The following is a 26,227-nucleotide window of genomic DNA, read 5'->3' as shown; positions in this document are numbered from 1 at the left end:
CACCTAAGGATATTTTGTATAGAAGAAAAAAAGTATTTTTTAAAGAACTGGTTCAATAATCATATCCACCTGGTGAGTAAACCTTTTAATGCAGAAGCATTGTTACTCAATTAGGATTTTGTTTTACGTCGTTATAATATCCCTGTAACACTTAGACAGTTGAGTCTGATGCTATTCCATCTGGAACTCTCATGTTATTTAGAAGTATAGCCAGACCTCACCTTCTTAAGCTTCCTCCGCTTAATTCAGTTGATTCTCAAATAGGGAAACTGTTTCTCCTTGCTCCGTCAGAACAGATCTATACGTGCTTTATTTTAAAGGGATATTGTATCCATTCCTTATGTCACATTTTACTGGAATACATTGGTCACTAATATCTGTTGGAAAAAAAAGTCTGGTTATTACCACACAAATACCTACTTGCAAACAAGGTCAAAGATGTCTCTTTCAGAATGATCCATAAGTATTACCCTGCGAATCACTACCTAAAGAAACTCCAAAAAGACAGACTGTACTTTGTGTTGAGCATCAAGAAACAGTTTCACATTGTAAACATGTAAAAAAAATATGAAAAGATTGTTTTATAATTGTTAATATCCTTGATTACTTTTTTTATGGGAGAATGTGCTGCTCGGTTTCCTTAACCATAAGGATAAAGAAAAACAATTTAACCTCAAATCTAATTGTGCTAATGGAAAAATGTCATATTCATAAATGTAAATTTACTAATTTAAAAAAACTTCTCTATAAGGAATTGAAGCAGTACATTAAGACCAGTCTACCTTCTTCCAATAAGAAAGCTGTTAAAACAATCAGTGTGTGTTTATTTTAAGGTCTTTGTATAAGCTGTAATTTGTTGTACCCCCTAGCACATGTTATCATTGTCTAGTTGTATACTTCTTGTATGTATACGGGTTTTTCTACATTAAAAAAACAATTAATCAGCTGTTGCAGGAGTAAGTCAAACACACCTGCAGTTTTTTAATGTACCATTTTGCAATGTGCTTTTATTGTTCCAATCATCCAACGTTTCTACATCAATCCAACATCCAGACAAATTTTATGGTAAATATTAAGTCACAATTCAGCAACTGTATGCTTACTAAATACAACACTTGGGATATGCGAGCCATTTTACAGAAATGGACTAATTGGAAATAATAGTATTGTGTATTGTGGTTCAATTCAGCAGCAAAAAGGCATGGTGCTGGTTTCATGGTTTCAAGTCTTGCCAGAAAAATAATGATTCAGGTGTATTGCTGTTATGGGACCCATCCCTCAGTTTGACAAATAATATCTCTGCACTTCAAATGGTACTCTGTCAACCTGAGAAAACAGTATTAGGAAAATATTAGGAATGAACCATTACTAAACGACTAGGGGAAATTAAACTCCAATAGGTTTATTTCTTCAAAATGTTAAATTAATTCTGCTTCAAGATTAAATTAGGGAAAGGCATTTTATGCAAATAGTTGAAGATCTTGTGCAAGTTTAATCAATTAACGGGACAATTTATATTTTGTGTTATAGCACTCATAACACTTTACTGTGTTGACAACGAGATTGTATTTGGCTTCCACCACCAGGAAATACACAAGATATCATGCAGGACGAGTCAGCCCAAGCTAACCATACCACCGTTGTCAGGTAAGTAACACCAAAATTGGGCTTCCATAATAAAGAACCCTTGTTTGAGAATATTCAACCTTTGTTACTACTTCTTTACTTACTTCAACCTACCTATTCTGTGTGGAATTTAGAATGTCATGGAGTTTGGAACTTCCCTCTTGTGGAGGTTCTGTAGCTTAGCAAATGGTGGAGGGTAAGTGACAGGAAAAAGACAACTCAACTAGGGAACAGAACTGAACATACAGACTAGAAAAACACGATAAGACCAAAAAAAAAGGGTAGGAAAAACCTATTTCAAGATTGTCAACGAGAACGAATAACGAGCGCAATCCTGAGTTTTCATTTCAACTGTCTAGTTTTATCCCCATTTCAAGGTCCAACATTTTTCTCAATGAGGAATTGGATCCCAGCCTGTGATTTTAAGGTTTAATTCTCATTGGACAACACCAGTTTCCACATTTGATTAAATCTGTCAAAAAGCAAACTATATGAAATACAAATTTGAAATAAACAGATCAACAAAAAGGGGGTCATTCTTAACACGTGATCTCATTGCAAAAACTGTAGGTTCTCTCCCCCCGCCTGAACCAAATCCAACAATTACAATAAAAGTACCTGTAATAACAGTAGTAGTAATAATAATAATAATAATAAGCATGGTAGTTACTCTTTGCCTGCGTCCCAATTCTCTACACTTCTCCTACAAGGACCAGAAGTGTGCAAGTGTACACTCTGGTAACAGGGTAGAGAATCAGGACGTAGCCTTCCTCCATCTTAAATACGGCAATGCCATCGGGAATTATGTACAGATCTAATCACACTCTGCCTCCAATACAAAGGAGGTCAATGAGGGCGACTGCTGGACTCTGAGGTCTGTCGTTGCCGGGCGGGCGTGCTGTGCCCGTTCATGCAGCCGCTGTGCCGCTTGGTCAGTCCTCCGTTTAGAATGTCCTGGATGTGCTGTACTATCAGGTTTATTGCCACTGAAAGAAAAAAAAGACCAGAGGAAGGGAACAGTGAAGTTAGGGTACATTCACAAAAGGGGTATAAAACAAGGAAACTCCAGAGGGAAAAGTAATGTAACGTGGCGGCTGCATAAGAGCCTTTCCTTACTTACCATAACCCTTCACTATATTGACAAAAAGGAGCAAAAAAGATTGCATACAACCCAGAAGGGTATTAAAGGATCAGATCTCATGGACGTTCCTCCTTACCCAAGTTATCTGCTCCACGAGGGATGATCACATCAGCATACTTCTTAGTCTGGAAATAAACATTACAAGTACTACAATAACTATGCAAGTATTTGCAAAGATTATGGCTGGCTTCATTGACTAGCACACAATATAACGGGGACACAGAGTGGAAACTTACTGGAAGACAGAACTCCTCAAAAGCAGGTTTGACAAATGTGATGTATTGAGTAAGAACCTGCTCAAGGTCCCTGCCCCGTTCACCTATGTCTCTTAGCACTGGAAGAAATAAAACAGGTTCGAACACACACCCTTGAATTGGAACACACCCACCCTAGAATTGGAACACACCCACCCTAGAATTGGAACACACACACCCACCCTAGAATTGGAACACAGAAGTGAAGAAGAGACACTGACACCGAGTCTGACTGGCAAGAGTTCGTACGACGTTTAACCTTATCCAGAAATACACAAGGAAGTGGAGTCAGCAAACACACCTCTGCGTGAAAGCCGCGTGTCTGCATCCGTGTCTACGAACAGTTTCATCTGGAACAGGTCTCTTATCTCCTGGGAGTAGAACATCAGGATGCCCTCAAACAGCACCACGTCAGCCGGGTACACAGTCACAAACTCATCCTTCCTGGAATCAAACAAGACACCAGGAATAAAAAATAAAAAATCAGGATGACCCAACAGGACACACGACATAAAATAAGAACGAACAGCCTGGTATTGTACAAACAGTTTGTATTGATATTTCCTAAGAAAACATCCTGTTAGAGACAACCAATGAGACAGATAAAATGGGATTGAATACCCAACAACTCTGTATTAATACAGACCACAGAAACCTGCTCTACGTGGCTGTTCTCAGTAGGTACTACCTGAACTTGACAAATAAGAATACCAGGGTTAGAAACATGTACAGTTCTTGTTAGAATACAAACAAGAGTAGAGGGGTATACTATCAAGCAACAGCCAGCTAACCCTGATATAGAACTATTGATTTCCTGCTTCATTAAGAAAGCTACATTTTGGATATGTGATTTTGGTTGTTGAGTCAATTCGACCATGTCCAATTCAAGATAAGATATTTAGGCGAGCTAGCTGGCTAAGTCCTTGATTACACCCCCCCTTGTGTGTGGACACCGCAACAAGAAGCTCACCTGGAATGGGTGAAAAAGTCATACACAGGGATCTGTACGGTCTTCCCCTGCATGATCTGCCACAAAGTCTTCATGACCAACTCATTGTCAAAGGCATCTGAAGAATGACAGTTTTAGAGAAAGAAAAATTCCATTTCGATTCACAAGTAAAAACAATAAGAGACAATAAACAATAAATAAAAATAAAATTGAAAAAAAAAGGTTTCACTTCCATTCCATTGGTAAAATAACAGACCTCCATGTACACTTCTGCTGACAGTGGCCTCCACCAAACCCACATGTGAACACACGCTATCAAACACACACTAGACTAGTGTAATTGAGGAATCTGTGTGGAGTCTCCTGGGTCACAGCTGTTATGGTCTGTCTCTCAGACCCTGGGTTTCCCCCAATAATATCTCCTGACACTTCTTCACACAAATCTAAAAAGTATTGGATTGAAGGAGACATGGGCTAGACTATGCCAGGCATCTCTCTTTTAAATCAGTGAGAGGACATTAACACTTGAGGAGTAAGTGTTAATTGAGACACACACACACACCCCCCCCCCTCCCCCGTGCAGCAGCTGAGAGAGACTCTGCTATTATAGATCTGCTGACTAGGAGTATGGCAGGAAGATGGGCTGAGTGTATGAGAGATGGATTGCCGACAGAGGACAAAAATGGATCAGGTATGCGATGGTAAAAAACATTAACGCCTCAAATTTTATATGAAATGTGGCCATGGATCATGATAAATTGAGTTGTTTGAAATATAATTAAAAAGGGTGAAACATTGTATCAACTGGGTCCGGCCCTGTAGACTATTCATGCAAGGGATAAGAAGTAATCAGGTTGGCCTATTTTATGTCGTTTTCACTGGAAAGGGAGAGAACTGGAAAGATTTTCCAAATGCATTGAGGAACTATTGTCACTCACAGACTTTTACTTGCTGAAAAAATTACTTTGAGAAGCGCCACAGTTCATTGGGTGGTGGTGAGTTAAGCCAATAGGAAATATTAAATCAGATCCCCAAATGGGCACATTTATACAATTTCGCACAGGCCAGGTAGCCTAGGCCTACTTCTGTGTGTAATCGGGTACACGTCCTTACTCAACATTGACAGGAGTGCTCCAAACAAAAGACAATTAATAAATTGACCTAACTCAAAATGGAATTAAATAAACCAAAACTGGTTTCACACAAGTGTTGCATTGGTTGTACGCTCTGCAAACAACATGTCCACTCCAACAATGAACAGTAAACAACTAATAATATTAATAATAATAATAATAAAAAAATGTAATGCATTAGCAGAAATTACCGAAGCCAAACAAACACTGTAGATTAGAAATGATGATTATTAACCTTAATGTACTATTGGTAATATATGGAATGGGGAATTGATTGACGAACAATCAAAGGGCAAACAACCCACACAACTAAATGATGAAACAATGAATTTGCACAAATTGGCACGAGATTGCTTTTTCAGAAGAGCTGTGCATTGTGCGCCAGCCACCACGCTCACCTTCGTGGACTGTGCCATCCCTGCGGCATGAACAATGAATTAGTCCAATGAGACAGGCGCAAATCAGATAGGTGTCTCGTGTGCCATAAATTAAATATATTTGCGACTGCTCGACAAAAAAAGTGTAATCTTGGTCAACAATCGATCAGTCGACTAAATGGGGTCAGCCCTAGTTGAACTACATTAAAAGTCAGACATTCTGATTCATCTACACACAGCAAAGCAGACCCTGCCAAGCCCCAGACAGCCACTGCTCCCTGTCCGACGCATAGCTAGCGGCGCCCCGCCGGTCCCACGCATAGCTAGCGGCGCCCCGCCGGTCCCACGCAGCTAGCGGCGCCCCGCCGGTCCCACGTAGCTAGCGGCCCCAACGGCCCCACGTAGCTAGCGGCCCCACGTAGCTAGCGGCCCCACGTAGCTAGCGGCCCCACCAGTCCTATGCGGACCCAACCCCATACCTGGGTGATCGAAGTTGAACTGGCCCTTGAGTGCTTTTGCCTTCTGTTCTGGAGTCAGCTCTCTGTAGAAACTGTCCTGGCTGAGGATGGCTACCTGGAAAACAACGACATAAGTCAGCACTACACTGAGGAAGCTAACCATCTCGGGTTGTATAATACTGGTATATATATATATATATATATTAAAAAACAACAGAATAGGGATAGATTGGAGAGAGGTTGGCTACCTGGAAAAACAATGACGCAGATCGGTCAGGGCTGCACAGCGGAAGCTAAACCCTGAGTGCTATGGCTGTGAGCTACAGTTCAGAAAAACCAGGACTGGGGGGAGAGAATGGAATCTACCTGTCGCTGGTGGTGGTCGATGTCGTTCTGGCCCAAAAGTTCCATGATCTTCTCACACACCGACGACTGCAGAGACACAGAAGAACACAGGACGCATTTCACACTGTTGTAAAACAAACGATATTTGATAAGTCTATATCGTGGACCTAAGCTTGTCGCCTGCCTTTCCCGCCTTGGGGACAACGACTCCCGTCGTTAGGGCGGAGACATGAACATCGTCACTATATACAGATCTCTGTTTGCAGTCACATTTCTTTACACTGTTGGAAGAGGGCATGATGCTGGTGTATTTTCACGTCCCATGTAACACAAGCAGTAAATGACACGACTTAGCTTCATTGTTTTCTGATACAGTCATTTATTTTCTTTCTCGTGTTTCACATAGCCAGCCACAGAGTTGTGGTGCATAGTAGGCTATTTACTGTGCGTTGATTTGACAACTGAACAGCAAGTGTTGACTAATTCTTTAAAATAAATAATTAAAGTGTTGAACTGACTGAATAAAGTCAATCTTCTATATGCCTTTGGCATTCATAAAACGTAGTTCCATGGTGTCGGGACAAGTAAACCAAAGGACTTCCTAGACGTCGGGGTTTGCCAAACAGTGATGCTAAAGTGAGTGACTCGTCTGTAGCCTACCGGATCGGATCGGTGAGAGAGCCACTCATTTGGCCTATCTGCAGATAAATTATGAAAACATTCAATGAAGATGGTAAATGGCATATATTATTATTATTATTATATTATTAAACAAATCTACTTTGAAACAAGACTATACACCTCATACACATGGTTATGGGCTTTTTTTTTTTTTTTACTAAAAAAAGTACCTGTACCATTTGTCAGAGATAGAGTTGAAATGCATTACATTTTCAGTTCACACAGAGAGAATTCTAAAATACAAAACCATGACAAACACTGTATTTAATAAAATATTTTACAAGTAATGGTTAATTAATAAGTTAAAAATATTCATAACATTGTTATTTGACTGGAGGAAAGGGTTTTAAGCATCGTTATGGACTTACATCCAATTGTTGTTTTTCTATTTAAAAGGTGTGCTTGAGCAAAAACCTGAGCAAAATGTAAACCTGGAAAAACAACACCTTTAAAATACTCCCTTCTCCCCAATTTCATGATATCCAATTGTGATCATCTCATCGCTGCAACTCCCCTTCGGGCTCGGGAGAGGCGAAGGTTGAGTCATGCATCCACCGAAACATGACCCGCCAAAATGCACAACACCCACGGTCTTATCCCGGGAGCCATCTGCACAATGTGTTAGGAAACACTGTTTCATTGACGACCAAAATCAGCCTGCAGGCGCCCGGCCCACCACAAGGAGACGCTAGAGCGTGATCAGCCAAGTAAACCCTCCCCTAAGCCGGATGACATTGGGCCAATTGTGTGCTGCCGTATGGGACTCCCGGTTGTGACACAGCCTGTGATTGAACCCGGGTATGTAGTGACGCCTCAGGCACTATGATGCAGTGCTTTACATCCGCTGCGCCACTCAGGAGGCCCTTAAATACATTTTTCAAGCAAATGTGGGCTATTTACTTAATTTTTTATAAAATACACAATTTGATGAACAAACATTGCGGCAATACCTCGTACACCAGTAGAAGACAGTATGTTCTACAGTATGCTAGTTACTGTACAGAGTAGAGCATACTGTATGGTGTACTAGTTGCAGTATGTTCTGTGTACTGCACAGTGTGTGAGTTAGAGTAACTAGTACTAGGGCTGTTACGGTGACCATATTACTGCCACACTGACGGTCACGAGTCATGACTGCAGTCAAATTCCAGGTGACCGTTTAGTCTTTTCCAAGCTCTGATGCTGCTGCTGATTGTCATTAGTAGCCTACCAAACCTGCCAACTGCCTGGTACTCAGAAGTCTATTGTACACAGAAGTCTGTATGCCCAACTGGCATACACAGGCGACGTGTGCATACACAGGCGACGTGTGAGTTCAATTCTTTCACCTTTATAATAAAGCATAACGTTCATAATCACATTTGCAGTCACGGTAAAGAGAACTCGAGGCGTTTTCTATTAAGTGAAAGTCACCTAGTAAAATACTAGCGTAAAAGTCTAAGTATTTGGTTTTAAATATACTTAAGTATCAAAAGTCAAATGTAATTGCTAAAATGTACTTATCAAAAGTAAAAAATCATTTCAAATTCCTTATATTAAGCTAACCAGGGGCACCCCCAACTCACAAATGAAGCATTTGTGTTTAGCGAGTCTACCAGATCAGAGGCACTAGGGATGTTCTCTTGATAAGTGTATAAATTGGACCATTTTCCTGTCAAAATGTAACAAATGTATAGAGTAAAAAGTATATTATTTTCTTCAGGAATGTAGTGAAGTAAAAGTAGGCAAAAATATTAGGCTCCCTATGACTTTAATAAAATCAACTATATGAATTGAGCTTGTCTGACGAAATAAACAAAGAGGGAGCCAGAGATCTAGATAATGCTGGCTTTCAGATTCTGCTATTACTCCAGACCTGCCAACACTGTCCAATGCGGCAAATTGGAGATTCAACTGGCCTGCATAGCACACAGCGAATTGGGGTTCATTACCCGGACACTCGTGTGCGTGCAATGTGTGTGTCTTGGTACAATTCTATAATTGCGATCAATCAAGTCTATAAAAGTTTGGGATAATTTGAAGGCATTCCATTTACACATATGGTAAAAGTCACAATAACTAAATAGAAAAAACAGAGCCTTTATTCTTGGAGTTTATTTTATTATTTTATTTAAATTTTATTATTAAGTTACTTGTTTAGGTACAAAATGTACAAACGTCTAATGCACTTTTTCTTTTACTGATATGATAAGAACAAATGTTTGAAGCAGAGCATCCGTATCAAAGTAACATGTTATCCATAAAAACGAAAAGGCTATGATAGGAAACTGGGGGTGAGAACAAATCTTCTGGAGACCTTCAAAATGTTCAGAAAATCATTTCCTACACAGATTTGCCTGATAGCTTGCAGATTTAGCCTTACGCATCAGGGTAGAATAATCTGTGGCTAACAGTTCCTCTGTCAATCATTGAAACTTTCTTGGTAACGAGGGCACTCAACGTGTCTGTACTGAGGGAGGCTCTGTACTGGGGTTTGTTCTTGGAAACGAGACTGAATATTCGTTTGCAGTCTGCATTGCTGTGGAACATGACCAATATCAGCCGAAAGGTGGGAGTAGACCAGGCTTCCCCACCCCCCTTCACTTGTGCCAATTTCTCTTCAGGCCTGAGCTTGTTGACCAGACTCTGCTCAAAAGTTATTTTTTTTTTGTATTTGCATTGAATTTCTGTCACTAGCAAATGCTAGTGAACTGCTGGCACTTTAGAGCCCACTGAATGGTCATCTTATGTTCACTAACGTTAGCTTGAAACAATTAGTGTTTACCTTTCCACAACACACAGAGTCGAAAAGGGATTTGTCCATGTGTTTTATGTACAGCTGACAGTCGGCAAACTCTGCATCACAACAAACAGGAGGGGCAGACACCGGGTAGCTACGTCAAATAATGATGTATTAATCTCCATGTCTGTTGACAAACTCTGTACATGTTTGTGTATTGCAGCTTGAAAATCGAGATGTTAGATTTACTCAGTGGATTTTTTTTTTTTATTAAAATGTTTTATTTTTACACTTTTAACTCAGATCTCATACCTGCGTACATGGACAGAGAATTTAGTAGTTGGTACGCAAAATGCGTGCATGTTGGCAGGCCTGTTACCGGCAACTTCAGGAGAGTAAAAGCTACAGGAGGAGTTGGCTACCTTTCTCAGGTGGAATACCAATTTATCGGAACATTTCTACCGATCTGCGCGGCAGTTAGTTTTCATATGCACATTTTCACGGAGCAGGTTAATTTAATTTACAATAACGTCATATCTTCATATCTTACAATGATTGTTGTGGTTAATCAAAATTCTATCCAAACCTAAATGAAAGTGACACCTAAAAAGCAACTTCTATTGCAAACTACAGTACCAGGCAAAAGTTTGGACATACTCATTCAAGGGTTTCTTTATTTTTACTATTCTCTACATTGTAGAATAATAGTGAAGACATCAAAACTATGAAATAACACATATGGAATCATGTAGACACCAAAAGAGTGTTAAACAAAAAATATATTTTATAATTTAGATTCTTCAAATTAGCCACCTCTTTGCCTCGACGACAGCTTTTTACAAGTAAATGTGGACAGTTCTTCCAACATCCGATGTGTTAGTCTTCACTTGTAGCCTATGAGAAGGACCCCATCATGTGCCGGACATTGGCTAATAACTGAGAGGTGCTTCGTAGCACGCACCCGGGAGAAGGGAATTACAATTCTTATATTCAACACAAGAGCACAACGGACTCTGGCCAAAATTGCATGTTTTTTTAGGGGGCATTACAGCCAAAGGGGATTCCGCCTGGATTCAAGGCATTATCAAGTGCTTGTCAAATTGTGAATTAGGCGCTGATGAAGTGTACAGCCTGCGCAAAAAAACAAAGCCCATGCATTCCGTGCCACTTTTTTCAAATCATCATTGGAGTTGTATCATGCAGCCTTAGAATGTATTAAAAATTAAAACACAAAACCCAATGTTTGTATCCCAACAGAAGTTTCATAAATAACAAAATAAAGCATATGAGGACAAGTTTCTTTGTTAACCGCTCAAAACAGAAAAGCTGCACGCGTGCACTCGTTTGGAATAAATATCCTTTCTATTTTATTTATTTATTTTATGTTCAATTGTATTCTTCATACTAAAAAAAAAGAATGCCACAGAATTCTAAGCAACTAACTCCAACTCAGACTATGATATTTTGAAATAACACATTTCTTAATTTTTTGTTTCTAAAATAAATGGATTGTGATAGTGTAGGCTATATTAAACTGGCTTTATTGGACTGTCGATGTTCCTTAGGTCTGCATCAGTGGCTTGTAGACTGTGTGTGGAAGCCAGGAGATGCTAAATGTGTTTGTTAATTAATGGTCAATTACTGTGAGAACGCAGTTATTTGCTTGACAATCATTGTCTGACAATTTGATGACCACCACAGCCCCACACAGTACCCCAGCGGAACATACTGTACCCAGTACACCAGCAATACATACTGTACCCAGTACTCCAGCAAAAACAGGGAGCACTATGGAAGTACCACCTTGGACCCAAGTGCCCTTCCCAGTGCCCAGGCCACCTGTCCTCACCGACACCCTCAAATGCCAGGATCTCCCATTTACCAGTGCTGACGGGGCATTCTCCTGACCTGCCACAGACTATGGTGCTTTTGTGTCCGTGAAAAAAAGTGTCACAATGAAATCGGACGCCCACTCCGGAGACCGTGTTGTTCAGCACTGCAGCACACAGACTAACCTAAAGCTCCTCATCTAAGAGCCTTTCAAACACGATGTAGCTTCTATATACAGACTATGATTTGGCCAGACAACACTACAGCGGGGTGTGTGTACAGTAAATATTACAGACAGTAAGTCATCCCAGTTAGCAGATGCAAGCAGGCACAAGCCTGGATACCATTCAACCCGAGCCACACTGGTTCCAGTGCACTTACAGTAGGGCAATGTGACGTCATGTTCAGTACACCATGTTTGCTACACCACACAGCAGGTTATTACTGTTCGCTCACTACTTCCTCATAACTCCATGGGCCAGCAATCCCAAACCACCCCACCTCAGTCACACCCAACACCATGGAGCAAAACAGTGGCCATATGCCAAAAGTTAACTTCATGTGTGGGTCAACCGAACAATAGGAACGGAGGAGGGTAAGGAAGGGGCCAGGGAATGGAAAGGACATTGAGTAGAAGCTTCCATCGAGTTCTTTTAAGAATTTTAACAGTAGTTCATTTCACAAGCTCATTACATATGCCTTGTGATATACGATGCAAACTATTAATTTGCTTTCCAAACTACTGTTGGTATCACGACTGGTATTTAATTATGGTCTCAAACCAACAAGTTTGAACAAACAGTGGAAAACTACAGGCCATACTAAGCTCAGTGTTAACACGGCATTATCAAATCACACAAAGCTATTAACTACATACAAATCTTGACCGCGTCCTGTACTACTATAAAAACGAACAATCTAGCTAACAAAATACATTTGTAGCCTGGGTACAAGTAGAAAGTGAAGAAAATATTATGCTTAGTTGTTAACGGACCTCTTTTAAAAAGAGGCATCATGTTGCTGTCAAAAACGGAAGGATTATCAAGATGAATATATTCTGCAATGGCATTGGATGTTCCCACCAAGCAACAATTAAAAAAGACGTAGACAGGGAATACTTAAAAAAAAAAAAAAAAAAATCAATCAAGGATGTTTAATTGTGCTTGATTTTGGTACACCCCGACATTATTTAAGACTAGATGGATCAGCAATTACATCAATTTAAGGATAGGATTTGTAATATTATTCCAATTCTAGTTTTAAAAAATAAAAAAGTTGGGAGTCATTGAATTTCTCCTCAAATGTAACTTCACTAAACAAGAATTACTATCCTGGTTAATTGTATATAAACATAATTTCTCCCCTCATAGGTGTTTGAGTTGGAATAACACAATAAATAATACATCTTAATTTTTTCAAAGATGGTTAGAGAACGTTATTTTGTTAGTGACAATTATTTAATGACAAATGTACAACTGTATAATTCTGTTACATGGAATTCTGGGGAAATAATGAATGAAATAACACATACGGAATCATGTGGTAACCGAAAGTGTTAAACCAAAATAAATTTTTGATTGTAGATTCTTCAAAGTAGCCTGCCTTTGCCTTGATGACAGCTTTGCACACTCTTGGCATTCTTTCAGCCAGCTTCGAGGAATGATTTTCCAACAGTCTTGAAGGAGTTCCCACATATGCTGAGCTGCTTTTCCGTCACTCTGCAGTCCAACTCATCTCAAACAATCTCAATTGAAAAACAAATGATGTCCCACTAAGCACAAACCAGATAGGATGGTGCATCACTGCAGAATGCTGTGGTAGCCATGCTGGTTAAGAATGCCCTGAATTCTAAATAAGTCACCAACAGTGTCACCAGCGAAGCACACCCACACCTCCATGCTTCACAGTAGGAACCACAAATGCGGAGATCATCCGTTCACCATCTCTGTGTCCCAAAGACACGGTGGTTGGATCCAAAAATCTCTAATTTGTACTCAGACCAAAATGACAGATTTCCACCGGTCTAATGTCCATTACTTGTGTTTTTTGGCCCAAGTAAGTATTTTCCTGGTGTCCTTTAGTAGTGGTTTCTTTGCAGCAATTTGACCATCAAGGCCTGATTCACAGTCTCCTCTGAACAATTTGTGTTGAGGTGTGCCTTACTTGAACTCTAAAGCATTTATTTGGGGTGCAATCTGAGGTGCAGTTAACACTAATGAACTTATCCTCTGCAGCAGAAGTAACTCTGGGTCTTCCTTTCATGTGGCGGTCCTCATGACAGCAAGTTTCATCATAGCAAGTGATGTTTTTTTGGACTGCACTTGAAGAAACTTTCAAAGTTCTTGACATTTTCCGTATTGACTGACCTTCATGTCTTAAAGTAATGATGGACTGTCATTTCTCTTTGCTTATTTGAGCTGTTCTTTCCATAATATGAACTTGGTCTTTTACCAAATAGGGCCATCTTCTGTATACCACCACTACCATGTCACAACACAACTGATTGGCTCAAATGCAATAAGGAAAGCTCAATAAGGAAATCGACTTTTAACAAGGACGACCTGTTAATTTAAATGCATTCCAGGTGACTACCTCATGAAGCCGGTTGAGAACATGCCAAGAATTTGCAAAGCAGTCAAGGCAAGGGTTGACTACTTTGAAGAACCTCAAATAAAAGTTGGTTTTGTTTAACACTTTTGGTTACTACATGATTCCATGTGTTATTTCAGTTGATGTCTTCACAATTATTCTACAATGTAGAAAATAGTACAAATTAAGAAAAACCCTGGAATGCGTAGGTGAGTTAACTTTCGACTGGTACTGTATATACTATCGTTTTTTTATGCAATACCTTGCAGGTCTTTTAAGTCTTGTACAGGGAAATGGACTTGTCACTTATTAATAAGTGACTTGTACAGGGACATTATGTTCATTAGATGAAGAATTCAGTTCTGTGTGCGTCAAGCGTATGTGCAAGAATAATTATATTAGGAAGATATGTACCGAGCCTGCTTTTCTTCCTGCAAAAGTATACTGGAATACAAAAAAAAAAAAAAACATGTATTAGTAGCAACTGACGCCCGTTTCCCGCTTGCGCCCACGTCTGTTTTTGTTATGTGGTTAATATTAGCTGGGCAGCTATGCGTCAACAATAGATACAACTGAAATAGCCAGAAGTCTTGGTCCTCCGTCAATTAAATAAGTCCAATAGTGGATAATAGCCACAGTGTGTCGTCACTTTGACATTCAGAAGAGGGTACGAACCGTGGTCTTATTCGACTAACCCGCGGGGCTAGTTAAACAAATAACTTTAAACAAAAGAGTGAGTTAGCTGGTTGTATGGAGCGATAGATAACAAGCTATAGGCTCTCTATAGCTGTGTGTGCAACAAAAAGTAGCATAGCTAACGTTAGCTGTCTAGCCAGTCTACTTAATAACATAAATATTTAGCATGTAGTACCGGGGATAAAATATAACGATTACAGTTTAGCTAATTTACTAACTAGAAACGTTTCGTTAATTATAGTTGGCTATCAAAATCAACCAAATGTATTTGCCAACTTAATAAACTGTTTCCATTGTGTGTGTGGTGGAATTAGGCATCCTGGGGACAAGGGAAATATGATGCCAACGGATGAAGGAAACCACATGTAAAAGTTACAAGCATTTAGCCAACTCGTTAATAAAATGCTGATTACTCAAGATTGGCAAGGGATTGATGTCATGCAAACCAACAGTATGACATGAGCCACGCGGTCGACGAGTTTATGAGCGATTTGAACACATTCCATCAGTTTAAAAAAAACATACAACAATAGACAATATAACCTTGCTAACCTTGCCACTGGCAGTGCCTCCGGACACTCCGATAAGGAATGGTTGTCTGATAATGTTGTTATTTTCGGCATAGTCACTGAGATGTGTTTCAGTGTCCCCGGCCATGCTTGCAATAACGTGCCTACAACAACGCAGCTGGGAACAATACAGTGTCCCGTTGAGCTCCTCCCTTCATTTCCTTCACAAAATGTATAACTTTTTAATTTTTTTTAATTACATTTTGTATTAAGGAATTTTTCAAATGTCCTGGTCTTGCACATAATGTAATTTGTATGTAAATTGATTCATAAAGCTGTATTATTTATATAAATCAATTGTATGTTTGCGCTTCATAAATGGTTGTGCTATACAGAATCCTTGGAACTGCCCTACACTAAAACTGTACAAGTCCATTAATAAGTTACATATATTTATATATACATGGGCAAAACTTTGATTTTAGAAGTGGGGGGGGGGGCATAACTTATTTTTTGTTATTTTTTATTATCCATTCGGAAAAACACTGCAAACAGCCTACCACATCTGGGAGGCGCCCGCGTGGTCCTAAAGCACACCCGACACCCTTTTTGTATCACATTCCGATGGTAAAACGGGGGGCATAAATTAAATGTCTTCACCGGGCGTGCTACCTTGTCCCGGACCTGCTGTTTTCGAATCTCTCTCTCTCTCTACCGCTCCTGCTGTCTCTATCTCTGAATGATCGGCTATGAAAAGCCAACTAACATTTACACAGGTGCTGACCTGTTGCACCCTCTACAACCACTGTGATTATTATTATCTGACCCTGCTGGTCATCTATGAACGTTTTAACATCTTGGCCATGTACTGTTATAAACTCCACCTGGCACAACCAGAAGAGGACTGGTCACATGCTGTCTGCCAAGTACAGTTCAATCTGGGATTCATCCATGAAGAGCACACTCTCCAGTGGCCATCAAAGGCGAGCATTTGCCCACTGAAGTCGGTTACGACGCCGAACTGCAGTCAGGTCAAGACCCTGGTGAGAACGACGTCCAGGTAGATGAGCTTCCCTTAGACGGTTACTGACAGTATGTGCAGAAATTATTCGGTTGTCCAAACCCACAATTTCATCAGCTGTCCGGGTGGCTTGTCTCAGACGATCCTGCAGGTGAAGAAGCCAGATGAGGAAGTCCTGGGCTGGCATGGTTACACGTTGTCTGTAGTTTTGAGGCCGGTTGGACAGACTGCCTAATTTGTTGGAGCCGGCTTATGGTAGAGAAATAAACGTTAAATTATCTGGCAACAGCTCTGGAGGACATTCCTGCAGTCAGCATGCCAATTTGCCTCTCCCTCAAAACTTGAGACATCTGTGGCATTGTGTTGTATGACAAAACTGCACATTTTACTGTGGCTTTTTATTGTCCCCAGCACAAGTTGGACCTGTGTAATGATCATGCTGTTTAATCAGCTTCTTGATATACCACACCTGTCAGGTGGATAGATTTTCTTAGCAAAGGAGGAATTCTCATTAACAGGGATGTAAACAAATTTGTGCAAAACATTTCAGATAACACAACAATTACCTGCTTATTTCATTTATTTAATAAACAAAGTTATACAACAGCCAATGCCCCTGTGTGAAAAAGTCATTGTCCATTGACACTCAATAATAGTTTGTGCCACCTTTAGCTACAATGACTCCAACCAAACGCTTCCTGTAGTTGTTGATAAGTCTATCAAGTCGCTGTGGAGGAATTTTGGCCCACTCCTCAATGCAGAACTGTTGTAACTCAGCGACATTTGTGTGTTTTCAAGCATGAACTACCCATGGCGTCCAAAAAGATATACTTTTGAATCATCTGTCCTGAGAACATTCTTCAAGACTCTTGATGATCAGCTTCTTCCAGGTGCTTTTTGGCAAACTTGAGTCCACTTTTTGGACAACGTGGGTCCCATTATGCCTGGCGAAAACCAAACACTGCATTCCACAGTAAGAACCTCATACTAACAGTCAAGCATGGTGGTGGTAGTGTGATGGTTTGGGGATGTTTTGCTGCCTCAGGACCTGGATGACTTGCCTTAATAGAAGGAACCATGAATTCTGCTCTGTATTAGAGAATTCTACAGGAGAATATCAGGCCATCCGTCTGTGAGCTGAAACGCAGCTGGGTCAAATTATTCAAAACACACAATGAAGTCTACATGAAATGGCTAAAAAGCAACACATTTGAAGTTCAGGAATGGCCTAGTCAAAGTCCAGACCTAATGCCAATTGAGAATTTCTTGCAGGACTTGAAACGAGCAGTTCATGCTTGAAAACCCACACATGTCGTTGAGTTAAAGGGGGCAATTACTTTTTCACACAGGGGTGTTGCATTACTGTTTAAAAAACAAAATAAATGAAATAGTAATATTTGTGTGTGTGGGGGGGGGGGGGGGGGGGGGTTAAATGCAGGTTCCCTTTATCTAATATTAGGGTTTGGTTCAAGATCTGATTTTAAAAAAGTATACAAAAATATAGAAAATCAGATGGGGGAAAATACTGTTTCTTGCCACTGTATATATATATATATACACACACTACCGTTCAAACGTTTGGGGTCACTTAGAAATGCCCTTGTTTTTGAAAGATAAGCACATTTTTAGTCCATTAAAATAATATCAAATGTGATGTCAGAGTTGGACATCCCAAGGATTCCCGATAGCAAGGTCATTATAGCTTGAGGTAAATCAACCAATTACCGTCATAGTGTATATTCCTTTGACAGCCTAAAAGGTTACATTTCCAGTTCGTGTATTTTGGGATTCAAAATAAAGTTTACCGGATATATTGTCTACCTGTACTGGGAAGGTTTAGGTTTCCAAAATATGAAGTATTCATATATAAAGTATTAAAGATGTTGAACCTCTTTTCATGTTATTTCTCTTTGCCTCGTCAAAAAAGTGACGCCAGATCTCAAATTCCGTTGCTCATAATCTTTTCTATTTACGGTTGACTATTTTCACCACTTCCGGCTATAACCCTATTTTAGTTTGTTGCATCAAAGATTGTCTATTATATTGACAAGATATTCGAGTTACCGCTCTAACAATGGAAATAAATGTCATCAAAGACGGAAGCAGGCAGGGGGAGGCGAGTTCAGGTGGGAACAGTCTAGCCAATGACAAGGCAGATACGCGTGTGAACAGACATGGAGATAGATAGAGGACTCAATTTTGTATCTGTGCCACTATATCATCTGTGACAGCATGGGCAGCACCATTTTTAAAATTGAACTTGGCATGCCAGTTAAGAACAATTCTTATTTACAATGACGGCCTACCCCGCCAAACCCGGATGACGCTGGGCCAATTGTACACCACCCTATGGGACTCCCAATCACGACTGGTTGTGATACAGCCTGGAATCGAACCAGGGTCTGTAGTGACGCCTCTAGCACTGAGATGCAGTGCCTTAGACTGCTGAGCCACTCAAGAGCCCTTTTCTTCTTCTTCATTGGCTGATTGCTCCCAACTAATAGGAATCCCCACCAAGTTGACTACTTTAAAATGATTTGAAGCCCTTAATTGGCAACATTATATCCATGATGAGGCCTCTATCTAGCTCTATGACAACTCCGATATAGTCGATATTTCTAAATTGACGAAATGTCACATGCGTTTACTTATATCAGTGCACGCATAACAAGTTAACCATTACGACACGTCTATTGTATCAATATAGTATTGTATTTACCTCACATAGCAAATTAACAATTCCATTTTCCGTTGACCTCCATACAAAAATTCCTCACGTCGTGGGCAGATTTTGGTTGGAGTAAAAGCTCTCGCTTCACCTTTTCCTCTCTGTAGCTGCACATATAACTACGCGATTCACATCGTTGCTAGAATATTTAAACCAAATTATTAGCATATTACTTAGATACAAAGTTTCAATCATCCGCAGAAGTCAGACTCTGTTTAGTTTTCGCAAACGTTTGAAAATGTTGAGCAGTGTTTCTCTCCGGGCTCAGATCGCTTCCATCATAGAGGTACTTTCTAAAACTGCAGTTTCAGAAATTAGCAAAGTAGTCGACGATGGCATAGTTGTGTTACGTGTGGAAATGTGTCGACGGGAAAATGAAATCAACGTCCTGAAAAATAATGTACAACAACTTGACAGCGAGCTTCGAAGAGCTCGAGGGATTAATGCTCGAAGACGCATTCATCATGGTCGATCAGTTGCTGCTGAGAATTTTAGGAGAGGTGGGTCGACGTAGTGGTACTAACTATTTTATAATCAATCAATAGTTATCAATAGCTAACTGTGCACGTGACGTAACATTAGTCAGACAGAAATATTTGCAGGTAAACAATGTAGGCGCATTTAATCAGCCTACTCACGTTCACACTGCACTGTGCCCAGGGCTAACGTTAGGGCCCTACAACAGACGAGTGTGTCCTCGGGTCATATCTTTCTGTGCACAATGAGATGGGATAGGAATAGCAATAACTATTATTATAACCAATTCAGTGGCCTTGTTGTTAGAGTGGAGGCCTACACCCTGAGTTTGGAAGGTTGGGGGTTCGACCACAGACTCTCTCTGCTTGCCACTCAGCATTAAGGAGATGGATTTGGGAGTAAGGCCCTACAACAGACCAGTATCCTGTCCAGGGGGTGTACTTGTACATCCCGCTATAGAAACAGGAGGCATGTGAAATCAAATCATTATTATTACAAACCATTACACCCTTCTTTGACACAACTGCCCACAGCAACACATCTATTTAGATGACAATTAAAACAACCAATAAATGATTTTGATGACTGACATACCGTACTTATTCATTTCCACAGGGCCTGGTAAAAGTGGTACCACTTGTGAGGGGAAGACCTCGCTTAAAAAACTGCAGCCTGAGGAAGATTTTAATGAAAAGGATGAAGGAGTTGGACCTGCAGATGAGATTCTGGTGAAGACTGAGCCAGGAGGAGAGGGTCAACAGGAAGAGCAGACTACAGGGATAAAAGAGAAGGAAGCGTCACGCAGCAGTGTTTTCTTTCCAGGGAAACCATATTTAGAGTCAGACGTCAGAGAGGATATGATTTTACAGCTCAGACAGCAACAACGTCATCGGCAGTCAGACGCGCTCAGGAGAACAAGCAACGGCACAGTACAGTCAAACCCAGACCCTCAATGTGTATTGGGTTCTGACCCAAATTATAATACGGCAAGGAGAGCGAGGACCAAGAGATTTTTCCAGGTTAATAAACACTTCATTTGCACACTGTGTGGAAAGAGTTTTGAACGTTACGGCCATCTGGAAAGACATCTACGAATTCATACGGGTGAGAAACCGTATAGTTGTGACATATGTGGAAGGTGTTTCAACCAGAAGGGTAGCCTCAAAGGACATCTGAAGACTCACAGAGGTAAGAGATTAGAGTCACTTATTAGGTTATAGGTCATAGGCAGTTCCACGTATGCATTACTTCTGGCTAGGGCCCATAGGGTAGTGCATCATATAGGGATGGGACACACTCACTACATAATGATATCCAATATATTGGTTATTAATAGGACATAAACAATGATATGCCTCATTGTTTTATTAATCAAATGTAATCTTTCCACAGTATCGATTGACGGACTAGCTAACAACGAAGAGAAGCCTCTCCTGGATGGACGTCAGTCTGAGGAAGAGCAGATGAACGAGAAGGACGAAGTGTTCCAAACTGCTCCTCAGATGCCCATGAAGTATGAGCCAGAGGATGAGAAGGATGCATTCCAGACACTAGATCATAAAGCAAGAGAACAGACTGCAGGGAGAGCAGAAGAGCAACTGGATGATGACTTGTCAACGTACGAGAGAGACGGCCAGCCGTGGATGTCCAGTTCACAAGCAGACAACGATATGGAGACGAGCAATTCAGAATATTTCATCAGTTCAGGTCAGAACTCCCTGTGTCTCACTGATCACTCTCCTGTACTTCCTGTCCCAGGAAGGGTGGAGGCGTCATGTAGCAGTGCTTCATCTCCAGGGAAACCATATGTAGATGTCAGCGAGGATATGATTGTACAGCTCAGACAGCAACATTATGGACCTTCAGACACACTCTTGATAGCAAGTGACGGTACAGTACAGCCAAACTCGCAGGTCACGGACGGGGCTTCTCTGAACCATCCTCCCATCTTCTCCAGTTTTCCGGAAAGGAAGGTGAAAACCTTCCAAGGAGTCACCAAGGACAAGAAGTGCTTCATCTGCTCATTCTGTGGGAAGGTTTTTGAGCGTGTTGGTCATCTGGAAAGGCACCAGCGAATTCATACGGGTGAGAAACCGTATAGTTGTGACATATGTGGAAGGTGTTTCAACCAGAAGAGTAGCCTCAAAGGACATCTGAAGACTCACAGAGGTAAGAGATTAGAATCACTTATTAGGTTATAGGTCATAGGCAATTCCACGTATGCATTACTTCTGACTAGGGCCCATAGGGTAGCCTCAAAGGGCATCTGAAGACTCACAGAGGTAAGAGATTAGAATAATATTGATGTTTTCGTACTTTTAATATGTGAAATGGTTAACTCTTAAATGCATAAATCAGTCAATTATTCTGTAATTAACAGACAGTATGTCCGTTATATAATTAAATAAGGCTGCATCCTTAATGGACCCTGTTCCCTTTATAGTGTACTGCTACTGACCAGGACCCCAAGGGCTCTAATCAATAGTACCCATACAGAATAGGGTGCCATTTTGGGATGGATACGTTTTCCTGTTCTCTGTTGGGTTTAAGATGACATTAAACTGTTCATGTTGGATGATGTACATTGTTTGAATTGACATGTTGTTAAAATCTATGCTAAAATACTTGATACTCTTTTCCTGTCAAGCAGACGATCCTGACATGCTAACGGGACAATCTCTGCTTGATGATACGAAGCCTGACTTTTATCCTAGACCCTCGGAGAACCCAGAGGAACCGAGGGATCAGCCCTCACCTGGTGAAGCACAGCCTAGCTCCGGGCACAGTGAGGAGGAGGAGGGCAGGGGGTTGGTGGGGGGAGCAGAGAAAGAGAAGCAGTTTGAATCCCAGATACTCAGTCAGTCAGGACCTCAACACCAACAAAGCACAGAGCGACCAGGTTACCAGGACGACCCAGAGTATGTCATGGATGAGAGGGAGAGTCAGCTGTGTAGATCTTTCACAGAGAGGCACAGTGATGAGAGGGAGAGTCAGCTGTGTAGATCTTTCACAGAGAGGCACAGTGATGAGAGGGAGAGTCAGCTGTGTAGATCTTTCACAGAGAGGCACAGTGATGAGAGGGAGAGTCAGCTGTGTAGATCTTTCACAGAGAGGCACAGTGATGAGAGGGAGAGTCAGCTGTGTAGATCTTTCACAGAGAGGCACAGTGATATGGAGTCTGGATCACTAAATCCAGGTTGCTCCTCCGATGCGACAAAGCAGCAGAACTCCCTTCCTGTTTCACCCAGTGTCAAATACCATCACAGTCCTTTTGATGGACTGCAGCACCACCACGGGTTCTATACGTCAGCTTCTAGAGAGGTGGAACTTCAACACTTGTCTTTTCAGGATGAGAAAGACAAGTTGGATGTGATTGAGCAAGAGCAGTATGCAGGGGTGGTTCTACATGCAAGGAACAGGGAGGATGGTGATGGAACAGTACTACCTAGGTTTCAGGACCGGGTACCACCGTCACCTCTACCTGTAGAGGAGGAAACGGCAATGAGAGCGTACATCACAGAACCAAACTACAGTCAAGAGGGGATTTTATTTGCCCTTGGCATAGACAGTTTTGACAGTACAGAGGGAACCAGTGCCACTACAGACGACACAAGAAATAGATGTTTCATATGCTCCTTTTGTGGAAAGAGTTTTGATCGCCATAGTCATTTTGAAAGACACCTGCACACTCATACTGGTGAGAAGCCCTACAGCTGTGAGATATGTGGTAAAACTTTCACTCAGAAGAGCAGCCTGAAAGCTCATCAGAGACTTCATACAGGTTAATCAAGGGCCAAAGAGTCTTATGTGTGTTCCAAATGGCACCCTATTCCTTATTTAGTGCACTACTTTCTAGGGTATGAATTGCCATTTGGGGGACACACTTACTGAAAGTTGTTTTAAAAGGAAAAAGGAACAATTGAGTAGTTATTTGTTTTAATGTCATCTGGTATCATCTCTCTCATAATGTAAAAGTGTTTTTAAGAATAACTTTCCTGCATCAACCTTATGGATCATTGATCCAATTTAACATGTAAGCTACATATCCATCTTTGTTTGTTTGTGAAGACCTTGATGGTAGGGTTGCCTCTTTAACCCTTGGGCATGACTCTGTTGCATTACATTACACATGAGTCATTGGAGTAAGCGTCTTCTGTTCGGGGAAGTTTTAAGAGCCCAGACATTCGGTCTGAACATTACCACGCGTCGCTTGTGGTACAGTTTTGGAAGCATAAGGATCATATCAGCGAGAAAATACATTTTTAAAAGTTAAATTGATACCTTTTTTATAGGGTTAATGTTTCCACAAGGCTGATTAATGATGATCTCCCAACACCTGTGTGTAAATGGATGCCACCACAAACACCGAAAAATACTGTCTTCTGCAACTGTAGAGGGTTTATGTATCTAGAACCAACTGCTGCAATTGAGAATAGATTCACGTTTAGATGGGTATTTGGCTGTTTTGGCTTCCAGACCCAATTCGCCTCTAAACAGAACATCCTTGGACAATAAGGAGTAAAGTTAGGCTGTGTTAGTTCATCATTGGGCCAGGTTGTAGTTCAAATGATTGAGTTTTTTACTCTTGCTATCTTAACCCAGGAAAATCAACCTCATTTATTTTTGCTTTGATTTGTTTTTTTTTTGGGGGGGGGGGTTTCTGCTTGTGGATTTCTGAAATAAATGTAAAATTGTGAACGTCTCAATTTTGTGTGTTTAATTGTTTTATTTAGTAACAGTAAAATACAATGTTTTATAAGAGGATTCCTATTACATAATGTCTCTTAAGCAGAGGATTCAAGGCAGTTTGGTGGAACTATTAGGCAGAATGATGGAGATGACAGGGTCAGTCCTGGAATAAGCAGACCTACTGTAGGAGTTATGTCCGTCCTGACACCATTACGAGGCCTGTTCTGAAAGCTTGCTCTCACAAATATGTCTTGTCAAAAGACACCTGGATAGTTAATCAGATTGACTTTATAGCCTTCATTGGAAAGGTTATCAACATGACTGCACTTGAGGAAAGAAGAACAGCCAAGTTAAAGGTTATTGTGGGAGCAGCAACAGTTTTTAGGAGTAACAGATGTTACTGTTGCCATGATTGTTGATATGTTGACTTTTAATCATTCTAATGATTGAATGTCTCAGTATAGTGATAGAGTCATGGTTTTTGTCATCCTTCAGTGGAATGCCAGAAGCCTTATTGCTAACGGTCAGGACTTTAAGAAGTATGGAATTGATTTAGAGATCAAACCTGATGTGATATGTGCTCAAGAAACGTGGCTTAGACCACATCTTGATTTTATTATTCCTGGTTATTGTTCAGTTGGATCTTATTGATCAATTGGACAGGGTGGGTGGTTGTGCTACATTCATTACATTTACATTTAAGTCATTTAGCAAACGCTCTTATCCAGAGCGACTTACACATTCATAAGGGAAGGTCATATATATATATATATGGTAATATACCTGTCCCATCTGAATATGAATGTGTGATAGTGGAAATCTACAGTGCAGGTAGTAATAGTAGTAGTAGTAATTAAGTAGCAACATTTTTATAACCCTTGTCAACTATCTGTGGCGATGTTTGATGAAATATCTGGAGATTTAGAACGATACAGTGCATTCAGAAAGTATTCAGACCCCTTGACCTTTTCCACATTTTGTTAGATTACAGCCTTATTTTAAAATGGATTCATTATTTTTTTGACCCTCATCAGTCTTAACACAATACCTCATAATGACAAAGCAAAAACAGGTTTTTAGATTTTTTTTACAAAAAAAAAAAAACTAATTAAGACATTTGCATAAGTATTCAGACTCTTAACTCAATACTTTATTGAAGCACCTTTGCCAGCGATTACAGCCTTGAGTCTTCTTGGGTATGATGCTACAAGCTTGGCACACCTGTATTTGGAGAGTTTCTCCCATTCTTCTCTGCAGATCTTCAAGCTCTGTCAGGTTGGATGGGGAGCGTCACTGCACGGCTATTTTCAGGTCTCTCCAGATATGTTTGATCGGGTTCAAGTCCTTTGATGAGTAAAAAAAAACACTTTTAGAGTAAGGCTGTAACGTAACAACATGTGGAAAAAGTCAAGGGGTCTGAATACTACATGAATGCACTGTTTGAGCCAGTGAGTGTTGTGGGTGACAAAAGGAAGGTGGTTCCTTGGTGGATCAAAGAGTGCACTGCGGCTATTCAAGAAAGAAATAGGGCTTACAGAGTGTTGCATAGGAATACAGTGCCTTCGGAAAGTATTCAGACCCCTTGACTTTTTCTACATTTTGTTATGTTACAGCCTTATTTTAAAATGGATTAAATAAAAAAATGTCCTCAATAATCTACACACAATACCCCAAAATGACATCACAATACCCCATAATGACATCACAATACCCCATAATGACAAAGCAAAAACTGGTTTTTAGAAATGTTTGCAAATGTATTCAAAATAAAACTTGACTTACATACTTACATATTCAAAATAAAACCTAAGTATTCAGACCCTTTGCTACGAGACTCAAGCTCAGGTGCATCCTGTTTCCATTGATCATCTTTGAAATGTTTCTACAACTTGATTGGAGTCCATCTGTGGTAAATTCAATTGTTTGGTCATAATTTAGAAAGGCACACACCTGTCTATATAAGGTCCCACAGTTGACAGTACATGTCAAAGCAAAAATCAACCAT

At 40.5% G+C, this 26,227-nt stretch overlaps 2 protein-coding genes across 6 annotated transcripts; one reads left to right on the top strand and one right to left on the bottom strand.

Moving 5' to 3' along the window:
• Positions 1–977: 977 nt before the first annotated feature.
• On the bottom strand, positions 978–19,117 carry uck2b (uridine-cytidine kinase 2b). Of its 2 annotated transcripts, none has more exons than XM_046321373.1 (8): positions 19,048–19,117; positions 6,305–6,370; positions 5,960–6,053; positions 3,992–4,088; positions 3,323–3,465; positions 3,004–3,101; positions 2,844–2,892; positions 978–2,612 (listed from the first exon to the last, which is right to left on the bottom strand). In XM_046321373.1, the coding sequence occupies exons 2-8, from the start codon at positions 6,347–6,349 to the stop codon at positions 2,473–2,475; spliced, it is 666 nt and encodes a 221-aa protein (XP_046177329.1). In that variant the 5' UTR covers positions 6,350–6,370; positions 19,048–19,117; the 3' UTR covers positions 978–2,472. The 2 variants fall into 2 exon arrangements, with proteins under 2 accessions (XP_046177329.1, XP_046177327.1); XM_046321371.1 differs by lacking the exon at positions 19,048–19,117 and adding an exon at positions 15,351–15,506.
• On the top strand, positions 19,050–24,178 carry LOC124009516 (gastrula zinc finger protein xFG20-1-like). 4 transcript variants are annotated; one of them, XM_046321369.1, is made up of 5 exons: positions 19,050–19,556; positions 20,149–20,721; positions 20,926–21,702; positions 22,181–22,487; positions 22,536–24,178. In XM_046321369.1, exons 1-5 carry the CDS (start codon positions 19,295–19,297, stop codon positions 23,317–23,319), a joined length of 2,703 nt encoding a protein of 900 aa, XP_046177325.1. In that variant the 5' UTR covers positions 19,050–19,294; the 3' UTR covers positions 23,320–24,178. The 4 variants fall into 4 exon arrangements, with proteins under 4 accessions (XP_046177325.1, XP_046177326.1, XP_046177323.1 ...); XM_046321370.1 differs by having other exon boundaries at positions 22,181–22,598; positions 22,695–24,178; XM_046321367.1 differs by having other exon boundaries at positions 19,051–19,556; positions 22,181–24,178.
• Positions 24,179–26,227: the final 2,049 nt, after the last annotated feature.

The sequence above is a fragment of the Oncorhynchus gorbuscha genome, linkage group LG22, assembly GCF_021184085.1.
Source record: "Oncorhynchus gorbuscha isolate QuinsamMale2020 ecotype Even-year linkage group LG22, OgorEven_v1.0, whole genome shotgun sequence".
Classification (NCBI taxonomy): domain Eukaryota; kingdom Metazoa; phylum Chordata; class Actinopteri; order Salmoniformes; family Salmonidae; genus Oncorhynchus; species Oncorhynchus gorbuscha.
This window is presented reverse-complemented; position numbering and strand designations above follow the sequence as displayed.